Source organism: Anguilla rostrata, chromosome 7 (assembly GCF_018555375.3).
Source record: "Anguilla rostrata isolate EN2019 chromosome 7, ASM1855537v3, whole genome shotgun sequence".
Taxonomy (NCBI): Eukaryota; Metazoa; Chordata; class Actinopteri; order Anguilliformes; family Anguillidae; genus Anguilla; species Anguilla rostrata.
In genome coordinates, this window is record NC_057939.1 from 21,776,656 (window position 1) to 21,799,858 (window position 23,203).

A 23,203-nucleotide genomic window follows, 5' to 3' on the forward strand; every position below is an offset into this window, starting at 1 on the left:
GTGTGTGTGTGTGTGTGTGTCCGACTGTGTGTGTGTCTGCGTCTGATTATCTCTATGTGCATTTTTGTGCATGAATATGTCTGAGTGTGAGTGTTTATGTGGATGTGTATATCTGATTGTGTCTATGTGCGTGTGTGCGCATGTGTCTGATTGTCTCTCTGTGCGTGTGTGTGTCTGATTGTCTCTGTGTGTGTTCTGCTGCAGTTGTTACCAGCTCATAGCAGATCCCTCTCTCACCCCCACCCCCTAAAAGCAGAGGATACCATTGGGGGGGAGGGAGGGGGGCCTCGCTGGGGAGGGGGGCGTGCGGCGTCTGAGGCAGGAAGTCACAGCTGCAGAGACGGGGCCGTCAGTCCCTCTGAAGTCCGCGTGTCTGCTCAAACCGCATTTCTCTGGTGAGTGGGGAGCTTTTTTAAAAAGCCATTTTTACTCAGACGGAACTTTCCAGAGCTGTAAAAGGGAAAAGGAGGAGGCTTATTTATTCAGTAAGAATGTGAGAGCATCATTGCCGTTTTCATGCTGGAACCTGATAATTAAGGAAATGTGGTGGAAGTCCTAATATTGTCTGACTGTTCCATCAGACAGTGCTAATCGGGTCACCATTGCAACTCTGGGGAACAGAACAGCAAATTGTGCTGTTTTGTGGCCATGTTGCAATTATCTTTGCTCCTAAACACAGGGCTTTTTGTTTTGGTAACAGATAAAATCACAAAAGGAAAAACAGAGCAAGAGGGTGATTTCTGTTTTTTTTTATTTTTCATTTCTCCTGATTTTTTCAGTGCAGGCCACTGGGGAAAACACATGGGAAGCGATTGAAGAATGCTGACTCCATAACAGCCTTTCACTCATACTGATGCTGCCTTTGATAGTGCATTTGAATGTGAGTCTCATGCCATGCCCTCTGTGTGTGTGTGTGTGTGTGTGTGAGTGAGGAACTGCACAGTAGGACCATGACTAAAATCAATGTCCCCCTGAAATTATTGATTTGTCTATCTCCCTCTTTCCGCACTCACACTTTCTCTCTTTCTCTGTCTCTCTCCCTCTCTCACAATCTGCTTGTACCCCTCCGTCTCATTATCTTGTCTCTCTCTCTCTCCATTTTCTGTCCCTCTGCCCTTCTCTTCACTCTCTCTCTCTCCCCCCCCCCTCTCTCCACAGTGTTTCTAATTACAATGGCACTTGTGGTATCTGCTGAGCGGAGTGGAAGCTGCAGTGAGCGCAGTGCCAAACATATGGAGCTAATCAGAGCGCTGGTGCTGATGTTTTCTTTGGGAATGTTGACAGCCTGACAGGCAAGGCACTCTGGTGACACAGAATCTCAGTGAAGTCGAGCAGGAAAAGAGAGAGAGTGAGTGAGTGAGGGAGAGAGAGAGAAAGAGAGAGAGAGAGGGGTGACGGAGGAGAGAAGAAGAGAGGAGGAAGAAAAAAAAATCACTTCACTGCTGTGACTGCCCCCTTTCTCTCTCTCTCCCTCTCTCCTTCTCGCTCCTTCTCACTCCCTCTCTCCCTCTCTCTCACTCTCTCTCTTTCTCTCTCTCTCCCTCTCAGAACTTTTTTTTTTTGCTTTTTTAAAATGGTTTAGAAAGAGAGGGAATAAGCATTTTCAGTCTGGTTGGGATGCAGGAGTGTCATAGCCTGAGGGTAGGAAGGAGAGGTGCTTTGATTTAACCCATCGGGGTCCTCTGCACGGACGCCCCCCCCCCAAACTCCCACCCCTCCCGCCACAGAGCCGCTGACAGAGGGGGGTCGACTGCGCGCTCCGCTACAGGGTGAGAGGGAAGGACTCTGCTGTTACTGTTATTAATATTTGGTAGTTTTTTTTGCGCGTGTGCGTTTATGGCTGCGTTGAGGGATCCCGTTGCCGTGTGGAGCTGCCTCCTGGCGCTCTGCGTTCACGTGCGGCCGGCCGGCTGCTGGCCCGCCCTGCAGCAGCAGCAGCTGCAGCTGCAGCCGCCGCGCGCGCCGCCGCCGCGCCTCAACCTGTCGGAGAGCGCCGAGGGCAAGGTGGAGCGGCTGGGCCAGACCTTCAAGCGCAGCGTGCGGCTGCTGCGGGAGAGGAGCGCCCGGCTCGACCTGGTCTTCCTGGTGGACGAGTCGTCCAGCGTGGGCGCCGCCAACTTCCAGAGCGAGCTGCGCTTCGTCCGCAAGCTGCTGTCCGACTTCCCCGTGGTGCCCTCGGCCACCCGCGTGGCCCTGGTCACCTTCTCGTCCAAGACGCACGTGCTGGCGCGCGTGGACCACGTCTCCGCGCCCCGCTCACACCAGCACAAGTGCTCCCTCTTCAACCAGGAGATCCCCGCCATCACCTACCGCGGCGGGGGCACCTACACCAAGGGGGCTTTCCAGCAAGCTGCGGTAAGGCTGAGCCTCCGTACCTGTGTGTGTGTGCGTGTGTGTGTGTGTGCGTGTGTGTGCATGTGTACGCGTGTGTGTGTGTGTCTGCGTGTGAGAGATTGTGTGTGTGTGTGTGTGTGTGTGTGTATGTGTGTGAGAGAGAGAGAGCATGTGTGTATGTAAGTCTGTGTGAGGGAGTGTATGTGCTTTTGTGTGTGTGTTAGGTGTGTGTGTGAAAGAGCATGTATGTCTGTTTTTTTTGTGTGTGCATATGCGTGTGTGTGTGTGTGTGTGTCTGCGTGCATGTGTATTTTAAGCTCTGACCATGGATGCTCACTGTTCCGCTCAGCGGTGTAGAGCAGCGGTCAGGGCACTGAACTGTACAGGGGTGCAAATCTAAACTTCATTTGTGGGACGGCGCTGCTGCTCCTGTAGGACATAAATCAACGACATTTACAGGCTATTAAACAGGCAGTAAGCACTGAGCCCCAGTGAAGAATTCTGTGTCAAATGGGGGTTGTTAAAAGAGGAAGAGAAAGCCCAGTAAAAGCAGTGGTTTGTGGGAGTGTGAGTTTGAGTGTAAACACAGCGAGCAGGGGTAATGAGGGGCTAATGAAAGGAGCCACTGCGCTCCTGCCCCTCGCTGATTTGTCACGGGCCTCCTCTGCAGGACTGTGTGCCCTTATCTGGGTCGATAGAATGGGAGAAAATTCCATTCATTTAACAGCAGAATTTAGGTCTTCCTCTGGATGTCAGGACTTGGGGGGGTATGGTCAGGATTGGGCGTCTGGAGGGCAAGATTCTGAGTCTGTTTTCTGTTGATTCAAAAGCCTGTCAGATGAAGGGGGATGGTTGAACGTCTCCCCCGCCCACCCTCCCAATCGGTCTGTCCCCATCCGTCTCCAATTGTCCCCATGTAGAGGAGCTCATCAGTCAAGTTTAGCCTCAGCTGTCCGTCTGACAGTGTACTGGCGAGGCGACGGCCCTGTGTAAACACACAGGAGCGCTACTGGAGCTGTTCTCAGTCAAAAGAGCTTTGGCTGCTGCCCTTCACCCAGGGAAACTGATCTTTGACAGGGAAACTGCTCTTTTTGTCCAGGAAGATACTCTTTTTGCAGGAGCTGCTTTGAGGTCAGGGAATGTTTCTTAGTCTAGAATAATGTTCTTTGCCCAGGGAGCTGTTCTTCTAGCAAGAGCTGATTTGATTTCAGGGAATGTTTCTCAGTCTAGATTACTGTTCTTAGCCCAGTGAGCTGTTCTTACCCTATGAAGCAGCTCTTAGTACAGTGAGCTGTTCTTACCCTATGAAGCAGCTCTTGGTACAGGGGGCTGTTCCAGTTGCAGAGTGGTTCTCAGTACAGCACTTCACATGCCACCGTTTGCCTCGGCAGGAACTGTGCTATTAGCCATTTCCTTGAGTAATATCTGACATGGCTCCAAAAACCAAAGTTCACCTAGGGTAATTCAAGGTTTGACAGCCACACTACTGATTTCCATACCCCAAAATGATGTATAATGTAATGGAGAGTATGTGGGTGGGTCCATGGGTAGACTGAATGTATTTCCAACATGGCAGGGTAGACATGGGTAGAAATAAACTTATGGGACAGGGGTGTGTTCACAGCCAAAGTGGCATGGTGACGGCATGTGGTAGCAGTGGGGACGACATCATCAACCGTAACTGGAATTTATTTCCCAAAACAATATATGGTGACATGGTGATGCACCCCAATGCGGTGTTAGAACTTGGCCAATGATAACCAAGGCCTTTCTCTGAATTATATATAAATTCAGCTCAGAATAGAATATATTAAACTCATTGTTTATTACTTCACAGAATTATAATGCAGTTAATGTATATCAACATCACCCCACTCTAATTCCACTCTGTGAGTTTCAATGTTCTCCCCTCTTCATTGTATATCTCATATTTATCACTAGTCTGCCCTCATATGGATTTGTAGCTTCCTTTCTCTTAAGTTGTATGGTGCAGAGTTTTAATTGGGTTCCCTGTGGTATAAATACATATAATAAAAGCCATCAAATATGTGACTGTGAACTTTCAGGACTAAGTTCATCTTGTAGCTGGCAATCATGTGATAAAGTACCAAAAATATATTTGAACACATTGTCACAATCTGACAAATTTGCCTGGACTTTTATGACCTCTGCAGACATTGCTGGCAGTGTTACCCAATACATTCTCTTATTTACAGCTCTACCTCTGCTCTGCCGTTCTTACTTGGTTATGCGGCATTTTTTAATTCATCACTTGTTTAGCTATTTCACTAAAAATACCATCTCTAAAAATGTATTTTGTAATGATGAAATACTAAGGAGTCCATGTGCTAAGGCTCAGAATGTGCTTATTGCTGTAATTAATCATTGTCATAATGAAAGCGGCGTATTTTTATTCATTTCGCCGATCTGTCTTGTAAGCGATGTTTGGAACCCAGAGAGATTTTTATTTTATTTTACAAGAACAGCTGGCTGAGCTGCCTGGTTTGGCAGTCCGACTGCGTCCCAAGGTTAGCCAGCTATCGGAGACGGTAACGCGCAGTGAGTGACAGATCTAATTAGCCTGGGCTGGGACGCTCGCGGGAGCTGCGTTGCGAACCATCTCAGAGCCGGGAACGGTCACGAGGACTCCACTCGGCACGGATCACTCCTTTCCGTCTGTCTTTCTCTTCCTTCTTCTCGAATTTAACGGAAGAATTTTTGAGAGAAAAAAATGTGATGACAAAGAGGAAAGGTTTGTGGGTTTTCCTCTGTTATTTTTTTCTTTTTTCCCGGACAAGTTAATCTACCGTAGAAAAGTCCTAGAGAAGTCTGTGTCTTAGATCAGTAATCTTGTTTCAGTGTCCTTAAAATTCTGGAAAATGCAATTGCAAATACTGGTTTGTTTCCATATAGGCCTACTATTGCTCCTCGAAAGGATTGCTTTTGCCCATTTCTGGCCATTGACAGTACAAAATAGATTAGATTTGGACTTCACCTCAGTAGGATTACACAGCCTTGCATAGCTGTGTGAAACGAGCCAGCAACTTCCAGGGAAAAGAGTTTGTAGTAGATTAACGGTACATTAGCTCAGTTATACCTGGAAATGTGTATCATACTGCTACACTTTTAAAAATGTCTACTGACCACAAACAGTGGCCTCCCTTCGGGAAATACATACTGCAAAATATCAGAAATATGTGGAAGTATAATGAGTATATTTTACTTAAGTGTATTTTAAAAAGTATATAAAAATTTGAAAGCAGCTGTAATTTTGTATATTTGTTCATATATTGTGAATTATACCAGAGGAGAAATATAATTTATTTTAATATATTTTCAGTATGCCTGTCCTGCTCTGTGACACAGTGGAGATGAAGCGGCTCTCTTACTCTCCTGCTCTGTGACACAGTGGAGATGAAGCTCTTTTCTTACTCTCCTGTTCTGTGACACAGTGGAGGTGAAGCTGCTCTCTTATTGTCCTGCTCTGTGACACAGTGGTGGTGAAGCTGCTCTTATTGTCCTGCTCTGTGACACAGTGGTGGTGAAGCAGCTCTGTTACTGTCCTGTTCTGTGACACAGTGGAGATGAAGCTGCTCTGTTACTGTCCTGTTCTGTGACACAGTGGAGATGAAGCTGCTCTGTTACTGTCCTGCTCTGTGACACAGTGGAGATGAAGCTGCTCTCTTACTCTCCTGCTCTGTGACACAGTGGTGGTGAAGCTGCTCTCTTACAGGGCTGCTCTGTGACACGAAAGAGATGAAGCTCCACTTTGTTTCTGGGCTTACATTTCACTCTTTTTTCCCCTCCCCAATTTTGTAATTATCTAATTTTGAGTCAGCAGTGTCCCTCCCTCAACCGTGCGAGGCCCAGAGCAGGACTGCCATGCACGCAGCCCTCCGATGCACTTGTCTGAAAGCCAGTGGCTATTTCACACGCTACAGGCCACACAGTGCTGCAGGAGAGCTGGCACCGCTTGGAAGTGAAGGTAGCCAGTGGGAGTCCAGTGCCCCCAGCGGGGATGGAGAATGGGAAGGATTGCAGATGAGGAACCCCCAGCCATCTTAAACCCGCTGGCTGGCAGGATGGAGTAAATTGTATCCCGCTCTGCGGTGGACCCCCCTGGTCATAGCTGGCTAGTGACATAGCGAGGCTGAGCCTGTGAAGTCCATGCCATGGAGCATAGCTGGCACTCGTGGTGAGCATTTGTTTGTTCCGTTCTTCTTGGCAGGGGTGATGAAACTGCCCTGGCAGCGTTGGGTTCTGATTAGAATCTGCCAGGCCCCTTGGAGAGTGTAGCCATGGCCTAGTCCTCCAAGTGTTGCAGAAATGTTGTGGGAACGTTGGGCTTTAGTTTCCTGCAGCTTGGCTCTGCTGCCTGCAACAAATGTTGAGATTTTGCCTGAAGGGCCATGAAGACTTAGACAGGTGGGGCATATGCACCCCCTCTCCATCCCACAGCGACATACACACTGACACAAACACATACGCACGCGCACTAACGCATACACATGCACATGTACAGGCACGTGCATGTACACATGCATGGATGTATGTATGTGCACATACACATTCACTCACACACAAGCACACCCATACACATATACCCCCTGCACTTACACACACACACACTCACCCACACACACTCTGAGAACAGCTGCATCTCCTCAGATGGCTCTGTCCCCTTTTGGCTGCAGGAGGTGGGAGGGAATAGGAAGTGGGGGTTTTGTACAATATTGGATTTTCCTTCTGGACGTGCCCCCCCCCCCCCCCCTTACCACCACCACCACCACCACCACATCCTCCCCGACTGCCCCCAAACACAGATTCCTGAGGATTCCCTTTTAAATGCCACTGACCCTAAAAGGATTTATGAACAGTGCACCGGGAGACAGAGCAGGCCTGTCATTGCTCTTTGATATATTACCATTTCAGAGTTTAATATTGTTTTCACAAGCATCTGTCATGTGCATTATTGTTTTTTCTTTTGTTGTTGTTCTGTACAGAGTGTTCCTCACCATTAGGACAAAAAAAAAACAATATCTGTGGTTTAATTAGGCCTTTTAACTGAAGACCAGTGTTTTGTCATAGAAGCTCTGATCTGGCACATCTCATTTTCTCCCTGTTCTTTCTACAGAGAATGCAGTTATGTAATGTAAACATTTTACACCCTCACACTTCCTTCAGGTCTGCATCACAAAGCAAATTTGACTCAAACAGTGAAATGTGAGGCATTGGTGGGGAGTGGCAGTACATGCAACATGGCCAGTGAATGGGAAAATATCCAAATATCCGAAGGCAAAATAGTACGGCTTTCTGAGTTAATATAATGCACATAATGATAATAAATGGTAATGAACACGATGAATGTGCCTCTATGTGCTGTAGGCCTATATCATACCTGAAGCATGAATAAACACAGAGCACGTCGATAGAGGCATTGTGCTGTAAAGTGAATTTGCTTTCATCTTTTCCGTGAGTCCTTTTGGCAAAAAATGAATCATTTCTGCACAACCACCCCCCCCCCCCGCCCCCCATAAAAAACCCTTCCGTAATAACTGCAGCCAAGTGATTTTACACACCATTCAGCTTTAATGTCTACACACGTTAATGCGTGTAAGTTTTTGGCGTGAGGCGCGTGGTGGCGGGGGGGAGTGCGGAGATCGCACTTCGGGGCCGCCGCGGCGCTCTCCGTCTGAACCGGCGGGACCTGTTGTTCTTCAGATTAGCGCCAGCGCTATCACGGGCCCCCCGCGGGGAGCCGAGGGGGCGGACGGCATCTCTTTGGTCTGGTTCCGCCGGGAATGCGCTTTGATTAAAGCGGGGATTCTGTTTCTCCGTCCCCCCCCCCCCCGTGTTTGTCTTTCTAATAAGGATTGATGAGGGCGATTGGAACGCTGTCACGCCGAACCTCGATAACGGCGCGGAGGAATGTCCGTCTTTTAAGCTCCCCTCCTCCTGAGACCAGAAACGTAAATGAGAGTGGATTTCTGCGTGGGACGAGACACGCTGGGGGGAAGGGAGGGGGGGAGGCTTTGTATCATTATGGCTTTGCACTGCAGTCGGTATTCCTTTTCTTGATCTTAAACCCATTTTTCAGGTGTTTATTTTTTTTTTTTTGGGAGAGAAATGCTCAATGCGTTACTGACTGCACTGTGCTGTTCCGATACACTTTCCCATGAGGCGATGGGTAATTTCCACTCTACTAGTCAGTCAGTCTCCCTCTTAAAACAAGAGATGACCACACCCCCCAGAATTCTGCAGGCCAGGACTGATCCACCATTATAAAGAGATCTGTGTTCAGGCAGAAATGGAAAAGGCCCAGTCTGGGTTTATGTGAAATTGGTAGAAATCAAACACTCCCCCCCATCCCCCCGTCCCCCCGTGGAAGCTCGTTAAGCGTCTCACTCTTTTCTGTTGCTTGTTAAGCTTGCCTCTCAGGTGTTCTTCAGCCTTCTGGTGCCGTTGCCAACGGTTACTTCACCGGTGAGCTCACGCTGTGGAGGGGCGGATCTAAGCATGTAATCGAATCATTGCGTGTAATGAAATGCCTATCCCATTTGGTTCAGCAGTGCTCAACAGTTTTTGGGATTTTTCGAGGTACTGAAGGTTGGGAAATAGATATTTTGATTGGCAGACTTCTCAGGAAGGATACAGCGGTGTAGCACTTTCTCCGTCTGGTGTGTCACCCCCGCATTGCCCTGCCCCCCACCCCTCACTGCAAGATGACTACTGAGGTGAGCCAGACCAGAAAAGAGGTAGAAAAGAGTTTCTCCCTCATAGAAGTCTGGGTTACCATGGCACCCTTGATTCAAATGTTCAGTGATGCCTGTCTTTGTGCACAGCATGTGCACTGGGTCAATTTCAGGTGCACCCAGCTGTAAATGATATTCAGGGTGTCGCAATATTTGTGTGTCATTAGGTAAGCTCTATATACGGTAGGTGGTGTTGGCTGTATGTACAGTTTCCATGTGAAGTGTAGTGGTTGGAGGTGATCGCCAGGTAGATTTTAAGCTCTTTTCTCTCTCCCCCCACCCCAACCCCCTGGTGAAAAGGTGTGTTATGTTTTAAAATGTACATATTGAATGTAGCACTCCAACATTGCTTCACAGCAGCCCAGTTTCACAGATAGGGCCAGAGCAATGAGACTTGGAATCATGGGGAACGTAGTTCTGCCACCCTGGGAATGACAGCTATGAGATTGCTCATAAATCATTATCAGATGGAAATATGTAAGGAGACAGTCTGTCTGTGTGTGTTTCCGCCCCCGCTCACTGGAGGGTGTAGTACGCAGCACAGTATATTTGGCTGTTATACACACTGCCAAGAATAGCCAGAGTTGCGCTACTCAAAGTAGAATTGACAGTTTATGTTCAGAACCAAAACATTGTTATAACTTAGCAATTTTCATCACAATTTTTCACATGTCAAATCTTCCTGAGAAAGAATTCAGGCCAGATTTTATCCAGTGAACGTGATTATTTGCAATGGGAAAGGCGATACTCCAATTACAGTCGGTCCTGGCTGGGATGGGGAGGGAGGTGTCTGTGCTTCCCCTCCATGGTTTCTGCCACTTATGGCACCACGTGATAAAGTTCACTCTGGTTCTGACGAGGTCACATAGGGTTTTCACGGAGAGAGCAGAGCTTGATTCGATGTGGACGGCCGCTGCTGTGACGAGCTGCGATCCGTGGGGGCATTCGATTGGGCCCAGACAGTCATCAGCGGTGAGCCCGTGTGTGTGTGCAGAAACAATGATTAGGAGACCGTAGCACAGTTGCGCCTGAGTGCCTTGGGGTGGCGCTGTTTGCAGAGTAGCAGGCTCCAGTTATGGTCCGGTTACAGGACTCACGGTGGCACACCGAGGATTTATGTCACGCCCGGCCCGCCGTCGACGAAACAATGACGTCACGCGCCAGGCCACCCCTCCGTCTGAGTCACGCCGTCTGGGCTGGGCGCGACCCGCAGCGTGATGTCAGTCTTTCCTGTCGCGGCGGCGGTCTGCTGCGACAGGCCTGCGTTCTGTGTGGTCAAACCCTCTAATGCTGAGGAGCAGTGCGGTTTAACGGAGGGCTGGACCACCCTGCCTGCGGAGCTCCAGAGCCCCAAAGATCCACGCGAAACAGAGGCCGAGCACGGACAGCAGAGCCTCCTTTCGGATTAACGGTCCAACCCCCCCGTGGTTTCCATGCGCGCCCTGTCGTTGGACCTGAAACCAGACCGGGATTATTAGACCGGAGCTTTGGATGTGCCTCTGGTTTATTGCACCGCTAACCGTTTATAGCCGAGTGCGAGGCTTGCTAACATCACTGCTAATGTGTGTCGCATTCAGTCTGAGAGGGGAGCTCACCGCATGACACAATTTCTCCAAGGAGGTCTCACCCTTCATCTGCTACTGCCTGGCCAGCATGAATTTGTCATCAACATGAATTTGTCATGGCGACATCCCGCTAACAAGGGTGTGTGTGTGTGTGTGTGTGCGTGCATGTATTGTACAGTATATGTGTGTGTGGGAGCAATTGATGGTTTCTGCCTTTCATTTTTGTGCGTCTTTGCGAATGTAGATGTCACCTTATTTTGCCAGATCAGCACACAGGGTCTACTTGGCCTTGAATTACAGGAGACAAAGCGGAATGTTTCTGTTCATTGTCCTCAGCCTCTGGGTGTTTCTGAGTCAGAAACTAATACAGAATTACTCCAGAAATTATTGCTTTCAATATGGTGGTGTAATGAAAAGATTGTGATATGTGTTCCCCTCTAAAATAAACTATTTGCCCCGGTCCCGAGATACGTAAAAGAAAAATGGGGAGCAGTCTAGAGTAACCTATAAAACGTGTCCAGCAGCCCGGGCTGAAAAGCCCAGAATGATTAATGCGCAAATGTAATTTTTCACATTGCTGATGTCAATGTAATGGATTGTTTTTCATTCTGTTCATGAAGAGAAATTTTTCATCAGGGTAAAGGTTTCATGAGTGCAGCAATTCTATAAAAAAAAAACACAACGCTCTTACAATAATCCGCACGATAACCTGTACGTGTCTCCGAACCTGCGCCCGGCGGCCAGGTTTAAAAGCAGAGTATTCCAACTTCGCTTGCCCAGTTCCCCTGAGGCTTTTTTTCTCTTCCAGGTTTCACCAGTCAGTGGGGGGAGAGTAGCCTGGCCTCTTACTTAAAATACTTTCCCTTTCAACACAGCCCTTGTCCCGTCTCTGAAGTTCAAAGAGAATAGGATCTCAGACATCGGCGCTGTTGACACCCCTTTTCCATCTCTCCCGTTACCCTCTTTCGGGGTCATAGCACGCAGGAGGCCCCCTGAATCTCTCCGATAAGGGGGTCCCTGAGAACTTGCACATGGGGGACAGCTGAACAAAAGCTGTGAGGACCCCACTATGGGACTGCTATACTATACAAACGTTTTTTCGCACCCAGAAACCATAAGCATTTTCTGGAGCAAGCACCTTTGCTTTTTGCATTTGCAAGTTTTAGTCATGACATTTTACATTAAGTTCATTTACTTTTAAAGGATAAATAAAAGTTAATGGAGCTGCCTGATGTTAAGTCAGGTAATGGTCGCGTGACTGTTGGGAATACGGGATGACATTTTCAGATGACAAATTCTTGTGAAAAACGAAGACTGTAGAGTGCTATGAGAGTGAGAGTGATATGAATGAATAATCCTACTTGGCAGCATTGCAGTGTAATGGTTTTGGAACTGGGCTTGTAAACTCATAGGTTACAGGTTTCGGCACTGCCGTTGTACCCTTGAGCAAGGTACTTAACCTGAATTGCTTCAGTATGTATCCAGCTGTATAAATGGATACTTTGTGAAACACAAAGTCTTCCTCAATTAGAGCCTCTGCTAAATGCCAGTAATGTAATATGTAATGCTTTGCTGTGGAGAGAAAACCCTTTTGACATGTGGGAGCTCATTACATCTCTACACATTAATGAGATTCATTAGACCCCTCTCTCCCACCCCAATTTTCTTCCTCTCACCAGATATCCCCGAAAAACAGCTTCATCACCTGGGATTCATTGTTTTAGAAGGGCAATTAGTGCATCTCAGAATCAATAAACGTCTCAAATGGCCTTCCAGCTCTGGCATTTTCTTTTTTCTAATTGGACGAGAGACCCACTGGCCTCCGTTCAAGTTCTCCTTTGCGATGATTGGCCGATAACGATGAAGGGGGATTTCACCCCCCCCCCCGTCTCTGTACGCGCGGCCTCATACACTTCAGCAATTAGTTCTTCTGTTTTGATTTCAGCCCCATAAAGTTGCCCCGAGTGGAGGCCAAGGCGCGGCGTCACAACTGTCAGTCAGGTCCGAGGCGAGGAATGTTGGCCGGAGTCGAATCCCCTGCACGGAATGGTCCACATCATTCATAACCGCAATATTTCCAGCAAAACAAATGTTTCGCAATTACCATCAACGCTTTTGCAATGTGGTAAAATTCAAAACAAGCTGTTACCCAGCAACAGCTCGTTGGCGATTTTGATCATTGTCATTAATCTTCCCTGTAATGTAGCCTCGAGGGTAAATTAGGCCACTGCAAAATAATAGGAATAATGATAGTCATAATACCAATAATAATAAATAACATAAATGTAACTGACAGCAATGACAGAGTAGAATAACAGATAAGTGCCAGTATGGATGATGCTGTGAATGCAAGTGAGAATGTGGGCAATGATTGGGCAATGGTAATCGAATACAGCACTGCGGCTGAAAAAATATAGAATCTTTATTGAAACCGCAAGGTGAGATACCCTGCACTCAGCCCAGGTTATCTGTCATTCATCATGAGGTTCTGCATGATGTCAGACCTGCTCAGTCACTCAGTCTGTCGCTCTATAGGTGGTCACAATCCGTTCCAGATGGGCGGGATTGACCTGTTACATTCGTGCTGGCGTTCACTTAAATCCCGACATGCAGGCACAACTTCCCTACCAAAACACTGGGGTGGGGGTGGGGGCGGGCTTGGGGAGAGATTAGATCTCGTAATGGAGGGGATCAGCGCCAAGCTTCCTTTGAGCCCTCCCCAGTCCCACCCCCCACCGCTGAACTCGAGACCAGCCGTCTGACTCTTTGGCTCAGGTCACTTGTTGCCTGATATTCGTCCTGCAGGAAAGCGTTTGTAAAAATAGACACTGTCACACTTATGGGAGGGAAAAGCTTAAAAACAGGTCTGAATTCAACCTTGTGTTTGTGTGCCACAGGCAGGACGCACAGCAGGAGCATGGCCCCCAGTCTGCCTGCCTGTCTGCCTGTCTGTCTGCCTGTCTGTCTGTCTGTCTGTCTGTACCCTCTTGAAGAAGGCTTCTTCATGTAAATTAGGAACCTTGTTTATTACTGTGTGTATCAGTTTGGAATATCTTTTTCCCTGGTTTTGCCACTGCATTTGTGAAGCAAGCAGGAATTACACAATTCCTAATTTCTTCCCAAACCACCCCTGGGAGACCTCTTTACTGGCAGTAGGAAATTTCATGAGTCATGACCAAATTAGGATTTATTGGATGCCAGATAATTTTACCAACTTCAGTCAAGGACCTGTAAGAATACATATTAGCAATAAGCTGATGTGACATGTTCTAGTATTGGGGTCTAAATTACTGAGGGGATATAATTCAGGAACTTCCCTCAATAATGGTCCCTGGTCTGCCAGCTCACTTCAGATACTCTGTCATGTCTGAATGCTGTACAGTACATTTTAAACGTCCCTTTAACCTGGAATTGCCCATTATCCAGCATCGTTTTTATCTCTGTCCCGGTAAGCCCACACAAAAGTCCTGCCTGAATATCCAAAGCAATTTCGCAAAAGTATTCGCCCTATAAGCTGCACTTTGCAAAACCTGCAGTACACGCTGAACTTTTTTCAAAAAGGTCCGTGTTGGGCTAAGGTATCAGCCACGGAGATGTTGTGATTCTCGTTAAGTGTCCCAGAGGTGCTATAATTATGAAACATTAAGCTCAGAAGTGTTCCCTTGCTATTGGCTGTTGTCTAGATTATTTGACCAGAACACATTCCTTGTTGTCAGGGAAGCACCGCATGAACATTCCAGAATATGTAATTTAAAATGAGATTGATAAAAGCCTCATGGCATTATTGTACAGTGACAGAATGTACTGCATGCTTTAACAAATTTATCACATGGGCTTTTATTAGTCCCGTCTTCTTGTTTCTCATATTTCAGAATTTCATCATTCAAAATGTGTTGAGAAAGATTTTGCTGGTGATGTGATTTACAAAAAAAGTAACATATTCATGTTCATGAACACAAAAGCCAAAAAAACCTTTTCCAGAAAAGTGTCAGAGCTGTGGTAAAAAATCCTAAACGCTCAAGATGACCCTTGTAAAAATATGTGCTCCAAAATATTGCTCAACAGCCCAGCGGTGACGAGAGTTGAGTCTAACAGATTTTCCTTTGTTTGGGTTGTTCTTGTTATTCCTTTCATTGAAGTCGAAGGCCAGACACCATTTCAAAACAAGCAAGTGTTCATTTAACATCAGTTAGAATTTTTTTCTTGTTTTGTTTTGCTTTGCTTTTCCTATGGAATGCATTGAAGGAGACATCTTTTTTGGAAGGTTCAGAAATTCAGATACAAGCTTCCTGTATCTTACCTAGAACCCCCACCACAGTTTTTTCATAGCGACCCTCGAGTAGGGAAACTCCTCTTGTGAGAGAGGAGGTTTCCCAGCATGCACCTGGCACAGGCTGCTGTGAACAAGAAGTGCGGCCTTCTTCAGATCAGTCTCTCTCTCTCTCTTTCTGTCTTTCTCTCTCTCCCTCTCTCTCTTTCTCTCTTTTTCTCTCTCTCACCACTGATAGACAAGCAGAGATTTGTGTTGAGGGCATGTGGCTCACTGAGCTTTTTTTCAAACAGCTTGAAGGTGTTGATGGGGGTGGAAGTGGAGATTTAATATTCAGGTCTTGTGGCGGGTGCATAGAGGGCATTGATGAATGGAGAACTTTGGTGCAGAGTTGGCACACACCATACACTAGCATAGGCCCCCCCTATCCCCCAGCCTCCAGACATCCCTTCAGTGTTACTAAAGGCATCTCTCATCTGGAGGGTGCAGCTCTGTGGGTGCATTTTGGTGGGAGTTCTTCAGGATAGTGGCTGGGGCAGTAGTAAACCTGCTTTGGATTTTCCCCCGTGGCCCTGTTTTCCCCCGGTTTTGAGTTCTGCGACACTCATTTCAACCTTTGTTGTTGGTTGAGGAGAGCGCAGAAAAATTGTGTGCTCTTCTCTGAAGTTGAAGATGTAAGCTTCTTTTCAAACTACAGTTCACAAGTCAGGTGCAGGGCTGCCAGCCACAGTCAGAGCTGTCACAGCACAGACTCGATACCAGACCATGGGGCCCGTCCATGCACAAGACAAATAGGATGCTTCGCCTGGCAGCACTCTCTCCGTCTCTCTCACTCACTCTCTCTTTCTTTGATATATTTCACATATTAAAGGGTTGAATACCTATACAGAATAGTAACTGAATCCAGTCGTTTTGGTTAAACAACAAACACTTTAATGTAGTCCACGTGCTGTGACTTTATTTTATTTTATTTTTTTGTAGTTGTTATTGAAAGAACAGGTCTCTTTGTGCTCCTTCTTGGCTTTTGATCTGGAGCAGCTTTTGTGAGTTATATCACAAATATCTCACAGATGTGTAGTGATGCAAACCTGTGCTTTTAAGCCACGGTAGATTTTCAATAGACCATCACAATCTAAAAATTATTTTACAAGACTAAGAGTACAAGACAATAAGGGCACTGTTTCTTTCTCCCTGCCTTTCTCTTGCCATCTCTTGTCCTCCTCTCTCTCTCTGTCTGTCTCTCTCTCTGATTCTCTCTCTCTCTCTGATTCTCTCTCTCTATGTTTGACACGCATGCAGGCGCAATCTTCCTGCTAAAAAGGCGGGGTCCTCCATGACTGTTGTCGTACTCACGCTTCAGCCTGGCATGAGAACGCAGCGGCACGCATGGCTGTTTGTCTCTCCCCAATTGGATGACACGCCATGGTGGTTTTTTTCCCGCCCTTTCACACCGCGACCGAATGAAACGCGAAGCTGAAGATAAAGCGAGGACGAGCCCGCGCCTTCGAGAGGCCGCTGGATGAAAACCGAAAGTCACATGCAATTTCTTTCTTTTGGTTTTCTGTTTTTGCCTGCCTTACTCTGTTCCTTTAGGGAAGTGGATCCGCATTGACATCACTGTGGTAATGGCAGGCAATGGGGAGGGTGGCATTTTAAATGTGGCTGCCAGTAACGAAGAGAAGGGTTTTTTCCCCTCCTTTTTTTGCGCTTTGTCGCTGCTGCACCGGCAGACAGCTGTGCCTGGGTGCATTGGGGTTGCGATGGGAACCGGCGCTCTCCCCACTTCGAAGGGACCGGAGGGGCCTGGCTCGTTTGGCTGTGTCTGTAATTATTTCTCCCAGCGTGTCGGCTTGAAGCTCGGCCAATTAAACAATAAAGAGCACAGCCTCGCCCTGCCCTGCTCTTTCAGCCATCTTTCACACTGAAGCTCACGGCCCAGCCGTCCCCCCTCTGGGAGGCCTTTCAGCTCAGCGTTTGCTCACGGATGTACAATTTACTCTTTAATATGTAGAGTTTTGCCAGACAGAGAGAGAGGGAGGGGGAGAGAGAGAGAGAGAGAGATACAGAGATACAGAGAATGAGAGAGACTCTGAGAGATGCAGGAACAGAAACAGACAGAGATACATAGGTAGACGTTTAGCAAGATGAAGAAGCTCTACATTCTGGGTGGTTAAGGTGGCAGATTTTTATGTGCGTTTGCATGCATTGTGCCACAACAATCTGCGCCAAACCAAACGCCAAGGCTTGGCTCTCGGTGTGTGTGACTGAGTTGTGTTATAAACCCAACAGGCAGTCAAAGTGGACAGACGTGCATGCTGGACAAATTGACCTCCGAACACGTGCAGCGAGGCATCCTTTGCCGTCTGCCAGGAAACTTATAAATGATTTTTAAACATCGGTTCTAATTATAAGGAGCCCACAGTAGGGGTGTATGTAGGGGTGGATGTGAAAGAAAAAAATGAAAAGGTTTCCAATGCTGAGTTACACAAGCATGTAAAAGGGTTTGGTTTCAGTGCTGTTAGCCGTCTGTGCTGGATTCACTTAAAGACTGGCAGTTACACTTGTGTTCCCCCTGCTGTAGGGGAGCATACGAGCAAGCAGCAGGACTCACTCCAGACTCCACCTAATAGCCTTAGTACAGTTGCCTGTTCCTGTCAGCTATAATTCAGCAGAGTCGAGGAATAATGAGTGAAGTCTGAAGTTTACAGTGCAGCCTCTGTAATGTGTTTATTCACTCAAACTCATGAGAACATGTCATTCACTTCACAGAAACTTGTTGGTGGTGGTGGTGGTGGTGGTGGGTGGGTGGGGGGGGGGGGTGAGGGGTGCGGCTTTTTAACTATAGTGACCTAAATTTGAGAAGTTATAGCCTGGGAGTTTTACACAGTCTGCTACAGTGTAATATGCAGTTTCGCCATTTGCCTTCAGAGTGACTTACCGTAGCTTGGGTGGCTTAGCTATGTGTTTAAAAAGAAGCAGTTGGCTGATTTCTTATTTTTGAGAGCATAAGGATGCCCTGGGGATTATATGGTACGGAGCAGGCCTTGTACCAGAGGGATTCTAGCCATGTGTATCATTGCCAGTGTAGCACTGAGCAAAACCTTGGGACACTTGAGTAAACGTGCAATATAACAGAAAATATAAGTGTACCTCATGTCAAGTAAGAAAATAATGTAAATAATGTAAGTACTGTAGAGTGGGAGCCATTGAAGATTTTTTTATTATTATTGTTTTCATTGCAGAAAATATTGAGTCACTCGCGTGAGAACGCCACCAGGGTGATCTTCCTCATCACGGACGGGTACTCCAACGGCGGGGACCCCCGGCCCGTGGCGGCCCTGCTGCGGGCCCAGGGGGTGGAGATCTTCACCTTCGGCATCTGGCAGGGCAACATCCGGGAGCTGAACGACATGGCCTCGCACCCCAAAGAGGAGCACTGCTACCTGCTGCACAACTTCGCCGAGTTCGAGGCCCTGGCCCGTCGCGCATTGCATGAAGGTGAGGAGGCTCACCCGCACCCCCCCCCCAAAACTTCCAGGAACTTCAGCCCCTGTCCTCCAGGGGAAAAGACTTCTTCCTAAAAGAAGTCTTGTTTCTCTGGTTACCGCGGAGAAATTATCACATGTTCTATGGCATGTTGAACACATTTGAAAACAATTGTTTTGAGCTCTGCAATTGTATATTTTAATTTCATTAAGTGCTTTAAGTGTGCATGTTTTGGTTGCCGTGGGGAAACGCACGTCCGTTTCAGCTCTGCATTATGAAGCACTGCAGTTCTGTTCTGAAACTGTCTGTGGAAGTGAAGAGGGAAGGTCAGACAGTTGCTGGTTTTCTGACCGAGGGAAACGCAGTGCGCTGCGAAAACGGTGCCAAGGTTATTGAGTTTGCTTGAGGGGAAGCGAATCCAACGCGCTGTCCGACGCAGCAGCGCGCATCGCAGCTCCGGGTGCTCGCGCTGCGTGACAGCGGGCCTGTCGTCTCGCAGCGACATCACTGCGCCAAGCCTGCGCAAACCTCGCCGGCCCTGAGAAGTGCCCGCCCTCGCTTTTCATTCAGGGAGGGGGTTCCCAGCGCTCCCTCCCTGACTCCCCTCTTTGTCTCCCACCCCCCTCCCCCCCCCCCAGATCTCCCGACGGGCAGCTACATCCAGGACGAGGCGTCGCGCTGCTCGTCGCTGTGTGAGGAGGGCCGGGACTGCTGCGACCTGATGGCCAGCTGCAAGTGCGGCACGCGCACGGGCCAGTACGACTGCGTCTGCGAGAAGGGCTACTACGGCAAGGGCCTGCGGCACGAGTGCACAGGTACGCCACGCGCCGCCTGGTAACTAGGGGCCTGCGTCACGAGTGCACAGATATGGTGTGTGCCACCAGGTAACCAATGACCTGCAGCACGAGTGGACAGGTATGGTGTGTGCCACCAGGTAACCAATGACCTGCAGCGACGGTAATGGTCACAGGCACATGGTTCCACAGGTCATGACGCACACGGGACAGTAGCGCGGTGTACCGCAACATGTAGTCAGAATGCACAGGTACCGCACATGCTGCTAGGTAACCATTGGCTGTTGCAATTGCATGGGGACCCCCAACCCCCATTCTGCTTTCCCTGTCTTTTTTGGATAATCTGCTTAGAGTGTTGGTCCCACTAAAAGTCTAAATATTTGTTGTTTGTTTGTGTATTTCTGCATGTGTGTGTGCATTTGTGTATGTATGTGTGTCTGTGTGTGCACTATATAAGCAAATGACATCAGCGTGGAACCCCACTAAACGTTTGATACCTATCTGCCAGAGGTGTAAATAAATGTACTCTATCATGGTCGCAGTACCCTTGAGAAAAAGTGCTTTGCCATGAGTCTATGAACCAAATAGTCGAGGAATTATCAGTCCGGTGTAGATTATGCGGTAATGCTGAGGTGTTCGCTGCCATGAGCCAGAGCAGCGTGTTTGTGTGTTTAAGTTCACGAAGCCCTCGAGAGGAGCGTTTTTTTTCTTTCCCCACTCAGCAAATAAACAAAAACACCCAGCGCCCTGCTTTCTGCTGGCGAACACGAGACGTCTGTTTCGTTTGACTTTATCTGCAAGTCTCTGGTTCATTCAGGAACTGATACATAAGACAAGCCACAGAGGAAAAAACACATTCTGTTGTTCCAAAGCAAACTCACCCAATGGGTGTGTGGCCACTCAGACAGAGCGCTCCTTGGGTGTCTTCTTTCCTTCAAGGGTCTATTTCCTTCCTTCTTTCCTCCATGATAAAGGAAACCTGCAACTGTCTCCTCTAAGTATTTTTAATCAGTCTGTGATCTGAATTCTAAACAGTTGGTGACCTTTGACCTCTGGTAAAGTCAGAAATGTGACATGAAAGCCTTTGTACTGCAGAAAGGGATGGGTCAGGGAGTAAAATGTGTAAAAATATTTAACTACATCTGTACCCAGAATATATCTCTGCTCAATGGATTTAAAGCTCAGATCATCAAAATCGTTCATAACATTTTTTTAAATTTCTCTGCACCCAGCTGAAATTCCTCTCTGTTGTGGCATTAAAAGAGACCTGGCACAGTACTTAATGCTGAAATTGTACACGTTATGTACTCCAAAGAATGGCCAAACAATGACCACAGCTGGGCTCCTTAGTTGCTCTGGTTGGACAGGTTCTGGGCAGAAGAACCGGCTGAGTTCTATGGCTCAGACTTGCTGGTTTATTCTGGGATGTATCACTAGTGTCAATTTCAATTTTCATGTCTATGGTGCTTTTTTACAGAGAAACAGAAGGGAAGGGAGGGGAAGGGAAACTGGGCAAAAACCAGGCCTGAACCCCCAAAAGGCATTTCAGGGAAAGTGTCAAAAAGCTGACAGTGAAGCCCCTTTCCCGTTTGCGATAGAGAAGGCTTGAGTCTGCTTCCCACTGCATAAATGCTGCTGTGCTGCTTAGCAAAAGCCTACAGGTGATCAGTTTTAGCAAGGAGGGAGTTTTCCTTCTCCTCAGACCTGCTGGCTCTCATTGTTACACACTGGGTTACACATGTGGAAGAGCGTTACTGGTCCATGGTTGAGTATATTGGTTGAGAGTCCATGCTCAGTTGTAATGCGTCCTCTATGGGTGTGGGTGATAGGCAGTAATGTAAACGTTTTGTACATCTGCAGATACCCAAACAGATTCACAATAAGAGAAAAAATGTCTGAAAAAAGACCAAATCATCATAGAATAACGTGATTGTTGGGAAATAATTTTTGGATAATGTTATGAAGGATTGCACAGTTATGTCCAAAACAAGAGTCATATGACCTAACGGGGATGCTCAATTTGATTTAAAATAGGCAGAAAATGCTGAACTAATGAACACAACTGCCAAGTATTCAATCAGCGGTTCTAGAAAGGAGGCGGTGCTTGTGATTGTTGGAGAGTAAATCCCAGTAGAAAGAAAAACAAAGGGAGGGGGTCGGCAGGGTAACCTAGAATGCGGTGACTGACGTCTGTGTTGATGAACGGTGACATTTGTGATTGCTTGTCTGGGACATGGAGGAATTGGTAAATTATCACAGTTTTTTTTTTGGGTTGGTTGGATGGCTCTAATCAGTGGCTCGCCATATCAGCAGGCAATGTGAGTCACCAGCGAAAGTCTTGTTTAAATCACACTCAGATGCTGTTTGACACTTGGCCATCGCCCTGGACTAATTGTTGAATAATTAATTAGTGGTGGGAAACATACACCAGTGGAGTTGGCTCTTGGGATGGGGCCCCATGGAGGAGGCCCTCTTTCAGGTCAGGCACAGTGATTCTCATGTCCTCAGTTCACCTTCAAAATCAAATCAAAGAAAATCACGATTAAGTTGTCGTCTGGGACTCAGAACGGAAATGGCAAATTGATTAATGAGAGTGAACGCAGACCTGGGCCTGTGTTGAAAAAGCGGCTCCGTTTTAGCAGATCTGGGATCAGGTTTCCCCTGTCCGTATCCTAACCTTATCCATTATGAGACAAAACTTTGAGCTGTACTTAGATCCGCAGCCCCACTCAGAGATGCTTTATGAATACAGGCATTGGGCTCACAACAGCACTCACCCATCTGCATCCTGCTTTCAGGGTTATAATTGTGCAGAGTTTGTAAATATATGGTGGTATGTGGTGTTTAGCATTTAGCAATTTGCCAAATATGTTTGTGTCCCACACTACTGTTTAATACAGTCTATGTTATGATTTTGAAGGCACATTGAGGGCATGAGGCTCTCCAACCTGTAAGAGGTTCTCCACTATAGCAGCCAAAGAGCCACTATCACACTGTCACTAAGACTATAGGTCCCCAGCATATAGATTAATTATGTTAAGCGGTACATTAAGCCTGCTGCTCGTTTTCTTCTGTTGTGTATTTGTGTCTTATATTCTGGCCAGGGTCAGGGTTTATTCAAGCTGGAAGAGGAATGCCTCTTCGGAGGCTTGGCCACATCTTTAGTGGTTTAAAAAGTGCGCAGAGGCCCTCCTTCCCGTTGGCTCTTCCCAGACTCGGGTCTTGCTGGTTTTCAGGTGGGGGATATAATCCTTTGTTGTTCCTAGCCACTGGGGAATTTTTTCTTGAAGATCTGCTCATTCATTACAAATTCCAGATCATCCCAAAACGTCTCGCCCCCACCCTGCTCACGTCCCCACCTCTCCACCTCCTCACCTCTCCACCTCCTCGCTCGCCACAAACCACAGAGCAGGATAAAGTAATTAATCTGAAATGGAGCACCAGCTGTACAGAGCAGGGATAATGTTACAGGACCTGTGAATAGATTTCCTTAGGCCTGACTGTGAGGCACTGGGTAGCTCTTGGAGGACATTAGCTGTCCAAATGGGTAGCAGGTAGAAATGCTAGCAATGTAAGGCACCCTGGAGCAGCCTAGAATGTGAGCTGAGCAGATAAACAAAATGGCCCCACTACTGCTGATGAGTTTAGCAGACCAATGCACATACAACAGGTTCTGATATTCTACATCTGTTTTCAGTTTTTAGCCGAATGTTTAAAAGGATTTCACAGCCAAGGCAGGTCTTCTCTGTCCTAATTCCACTTTTGTTACTCTTATGTTGGTCAGTAACAAATTGGGGAATGTATATATGTATATATATATATATATATGGCTGTTGTAATAAAAATAGTAATCATTGTTATTAAATTTATAATATGTTTACCACAGAGCAATATAGGCAATAAAATATTTATTTTTTAAAAGGCCATTTAAGTATTAGACATCTTGTGATTTTACTCCAGTCCGTTTGAGCAGCAGCACAACAGCTTGCATGTGTTTACCTT

At 47.2% G+C, this 23,203-nt stretch overlaps 1 protein-coding gene across 3 annotated transcripts in view; it reads left to right on the top strand.

Annotated features, from left to right (window-relative positions):
* The first annotated feature begins 300 nt into the window (after positions 1–300).
* svep1 (sushi, von Willebrand factor type A, EGF and pentraxin domain containing 1) overlaps positions 301–23,203 on the top strand; it is a 75,720-nt gene continuing 52,817 nt past the window's right edge. Inside the window, exons 1-5 of one of the 3 annotated variants that reach the window (XM_064343725.1) lie at positions 301–395; positions 780–880; positions 1,159–2,355; positions 18,164–18,419; positions 19,046–19,222. In XM_064343725.1, coding sequence (XP_064199795.1) covers positions 1,837–2,355; positions 18,164–18,419; positions 19,046–19,222 — 952 coding nt within the window. In that variant the 5' untranslated portion in view covers positions 301–395; positions 780–880; positions 1,159–1,836. The remainder of the gene's footprint in view (positions 396–779; positions 881–1,158; positions 2,356–18,163; positions 18,420–19,045; positions 19,223–23,203) is intronic. The other 2 variants (XM_064343723.1, XM_064343724.1) reach the window with 2 other exon arrangements.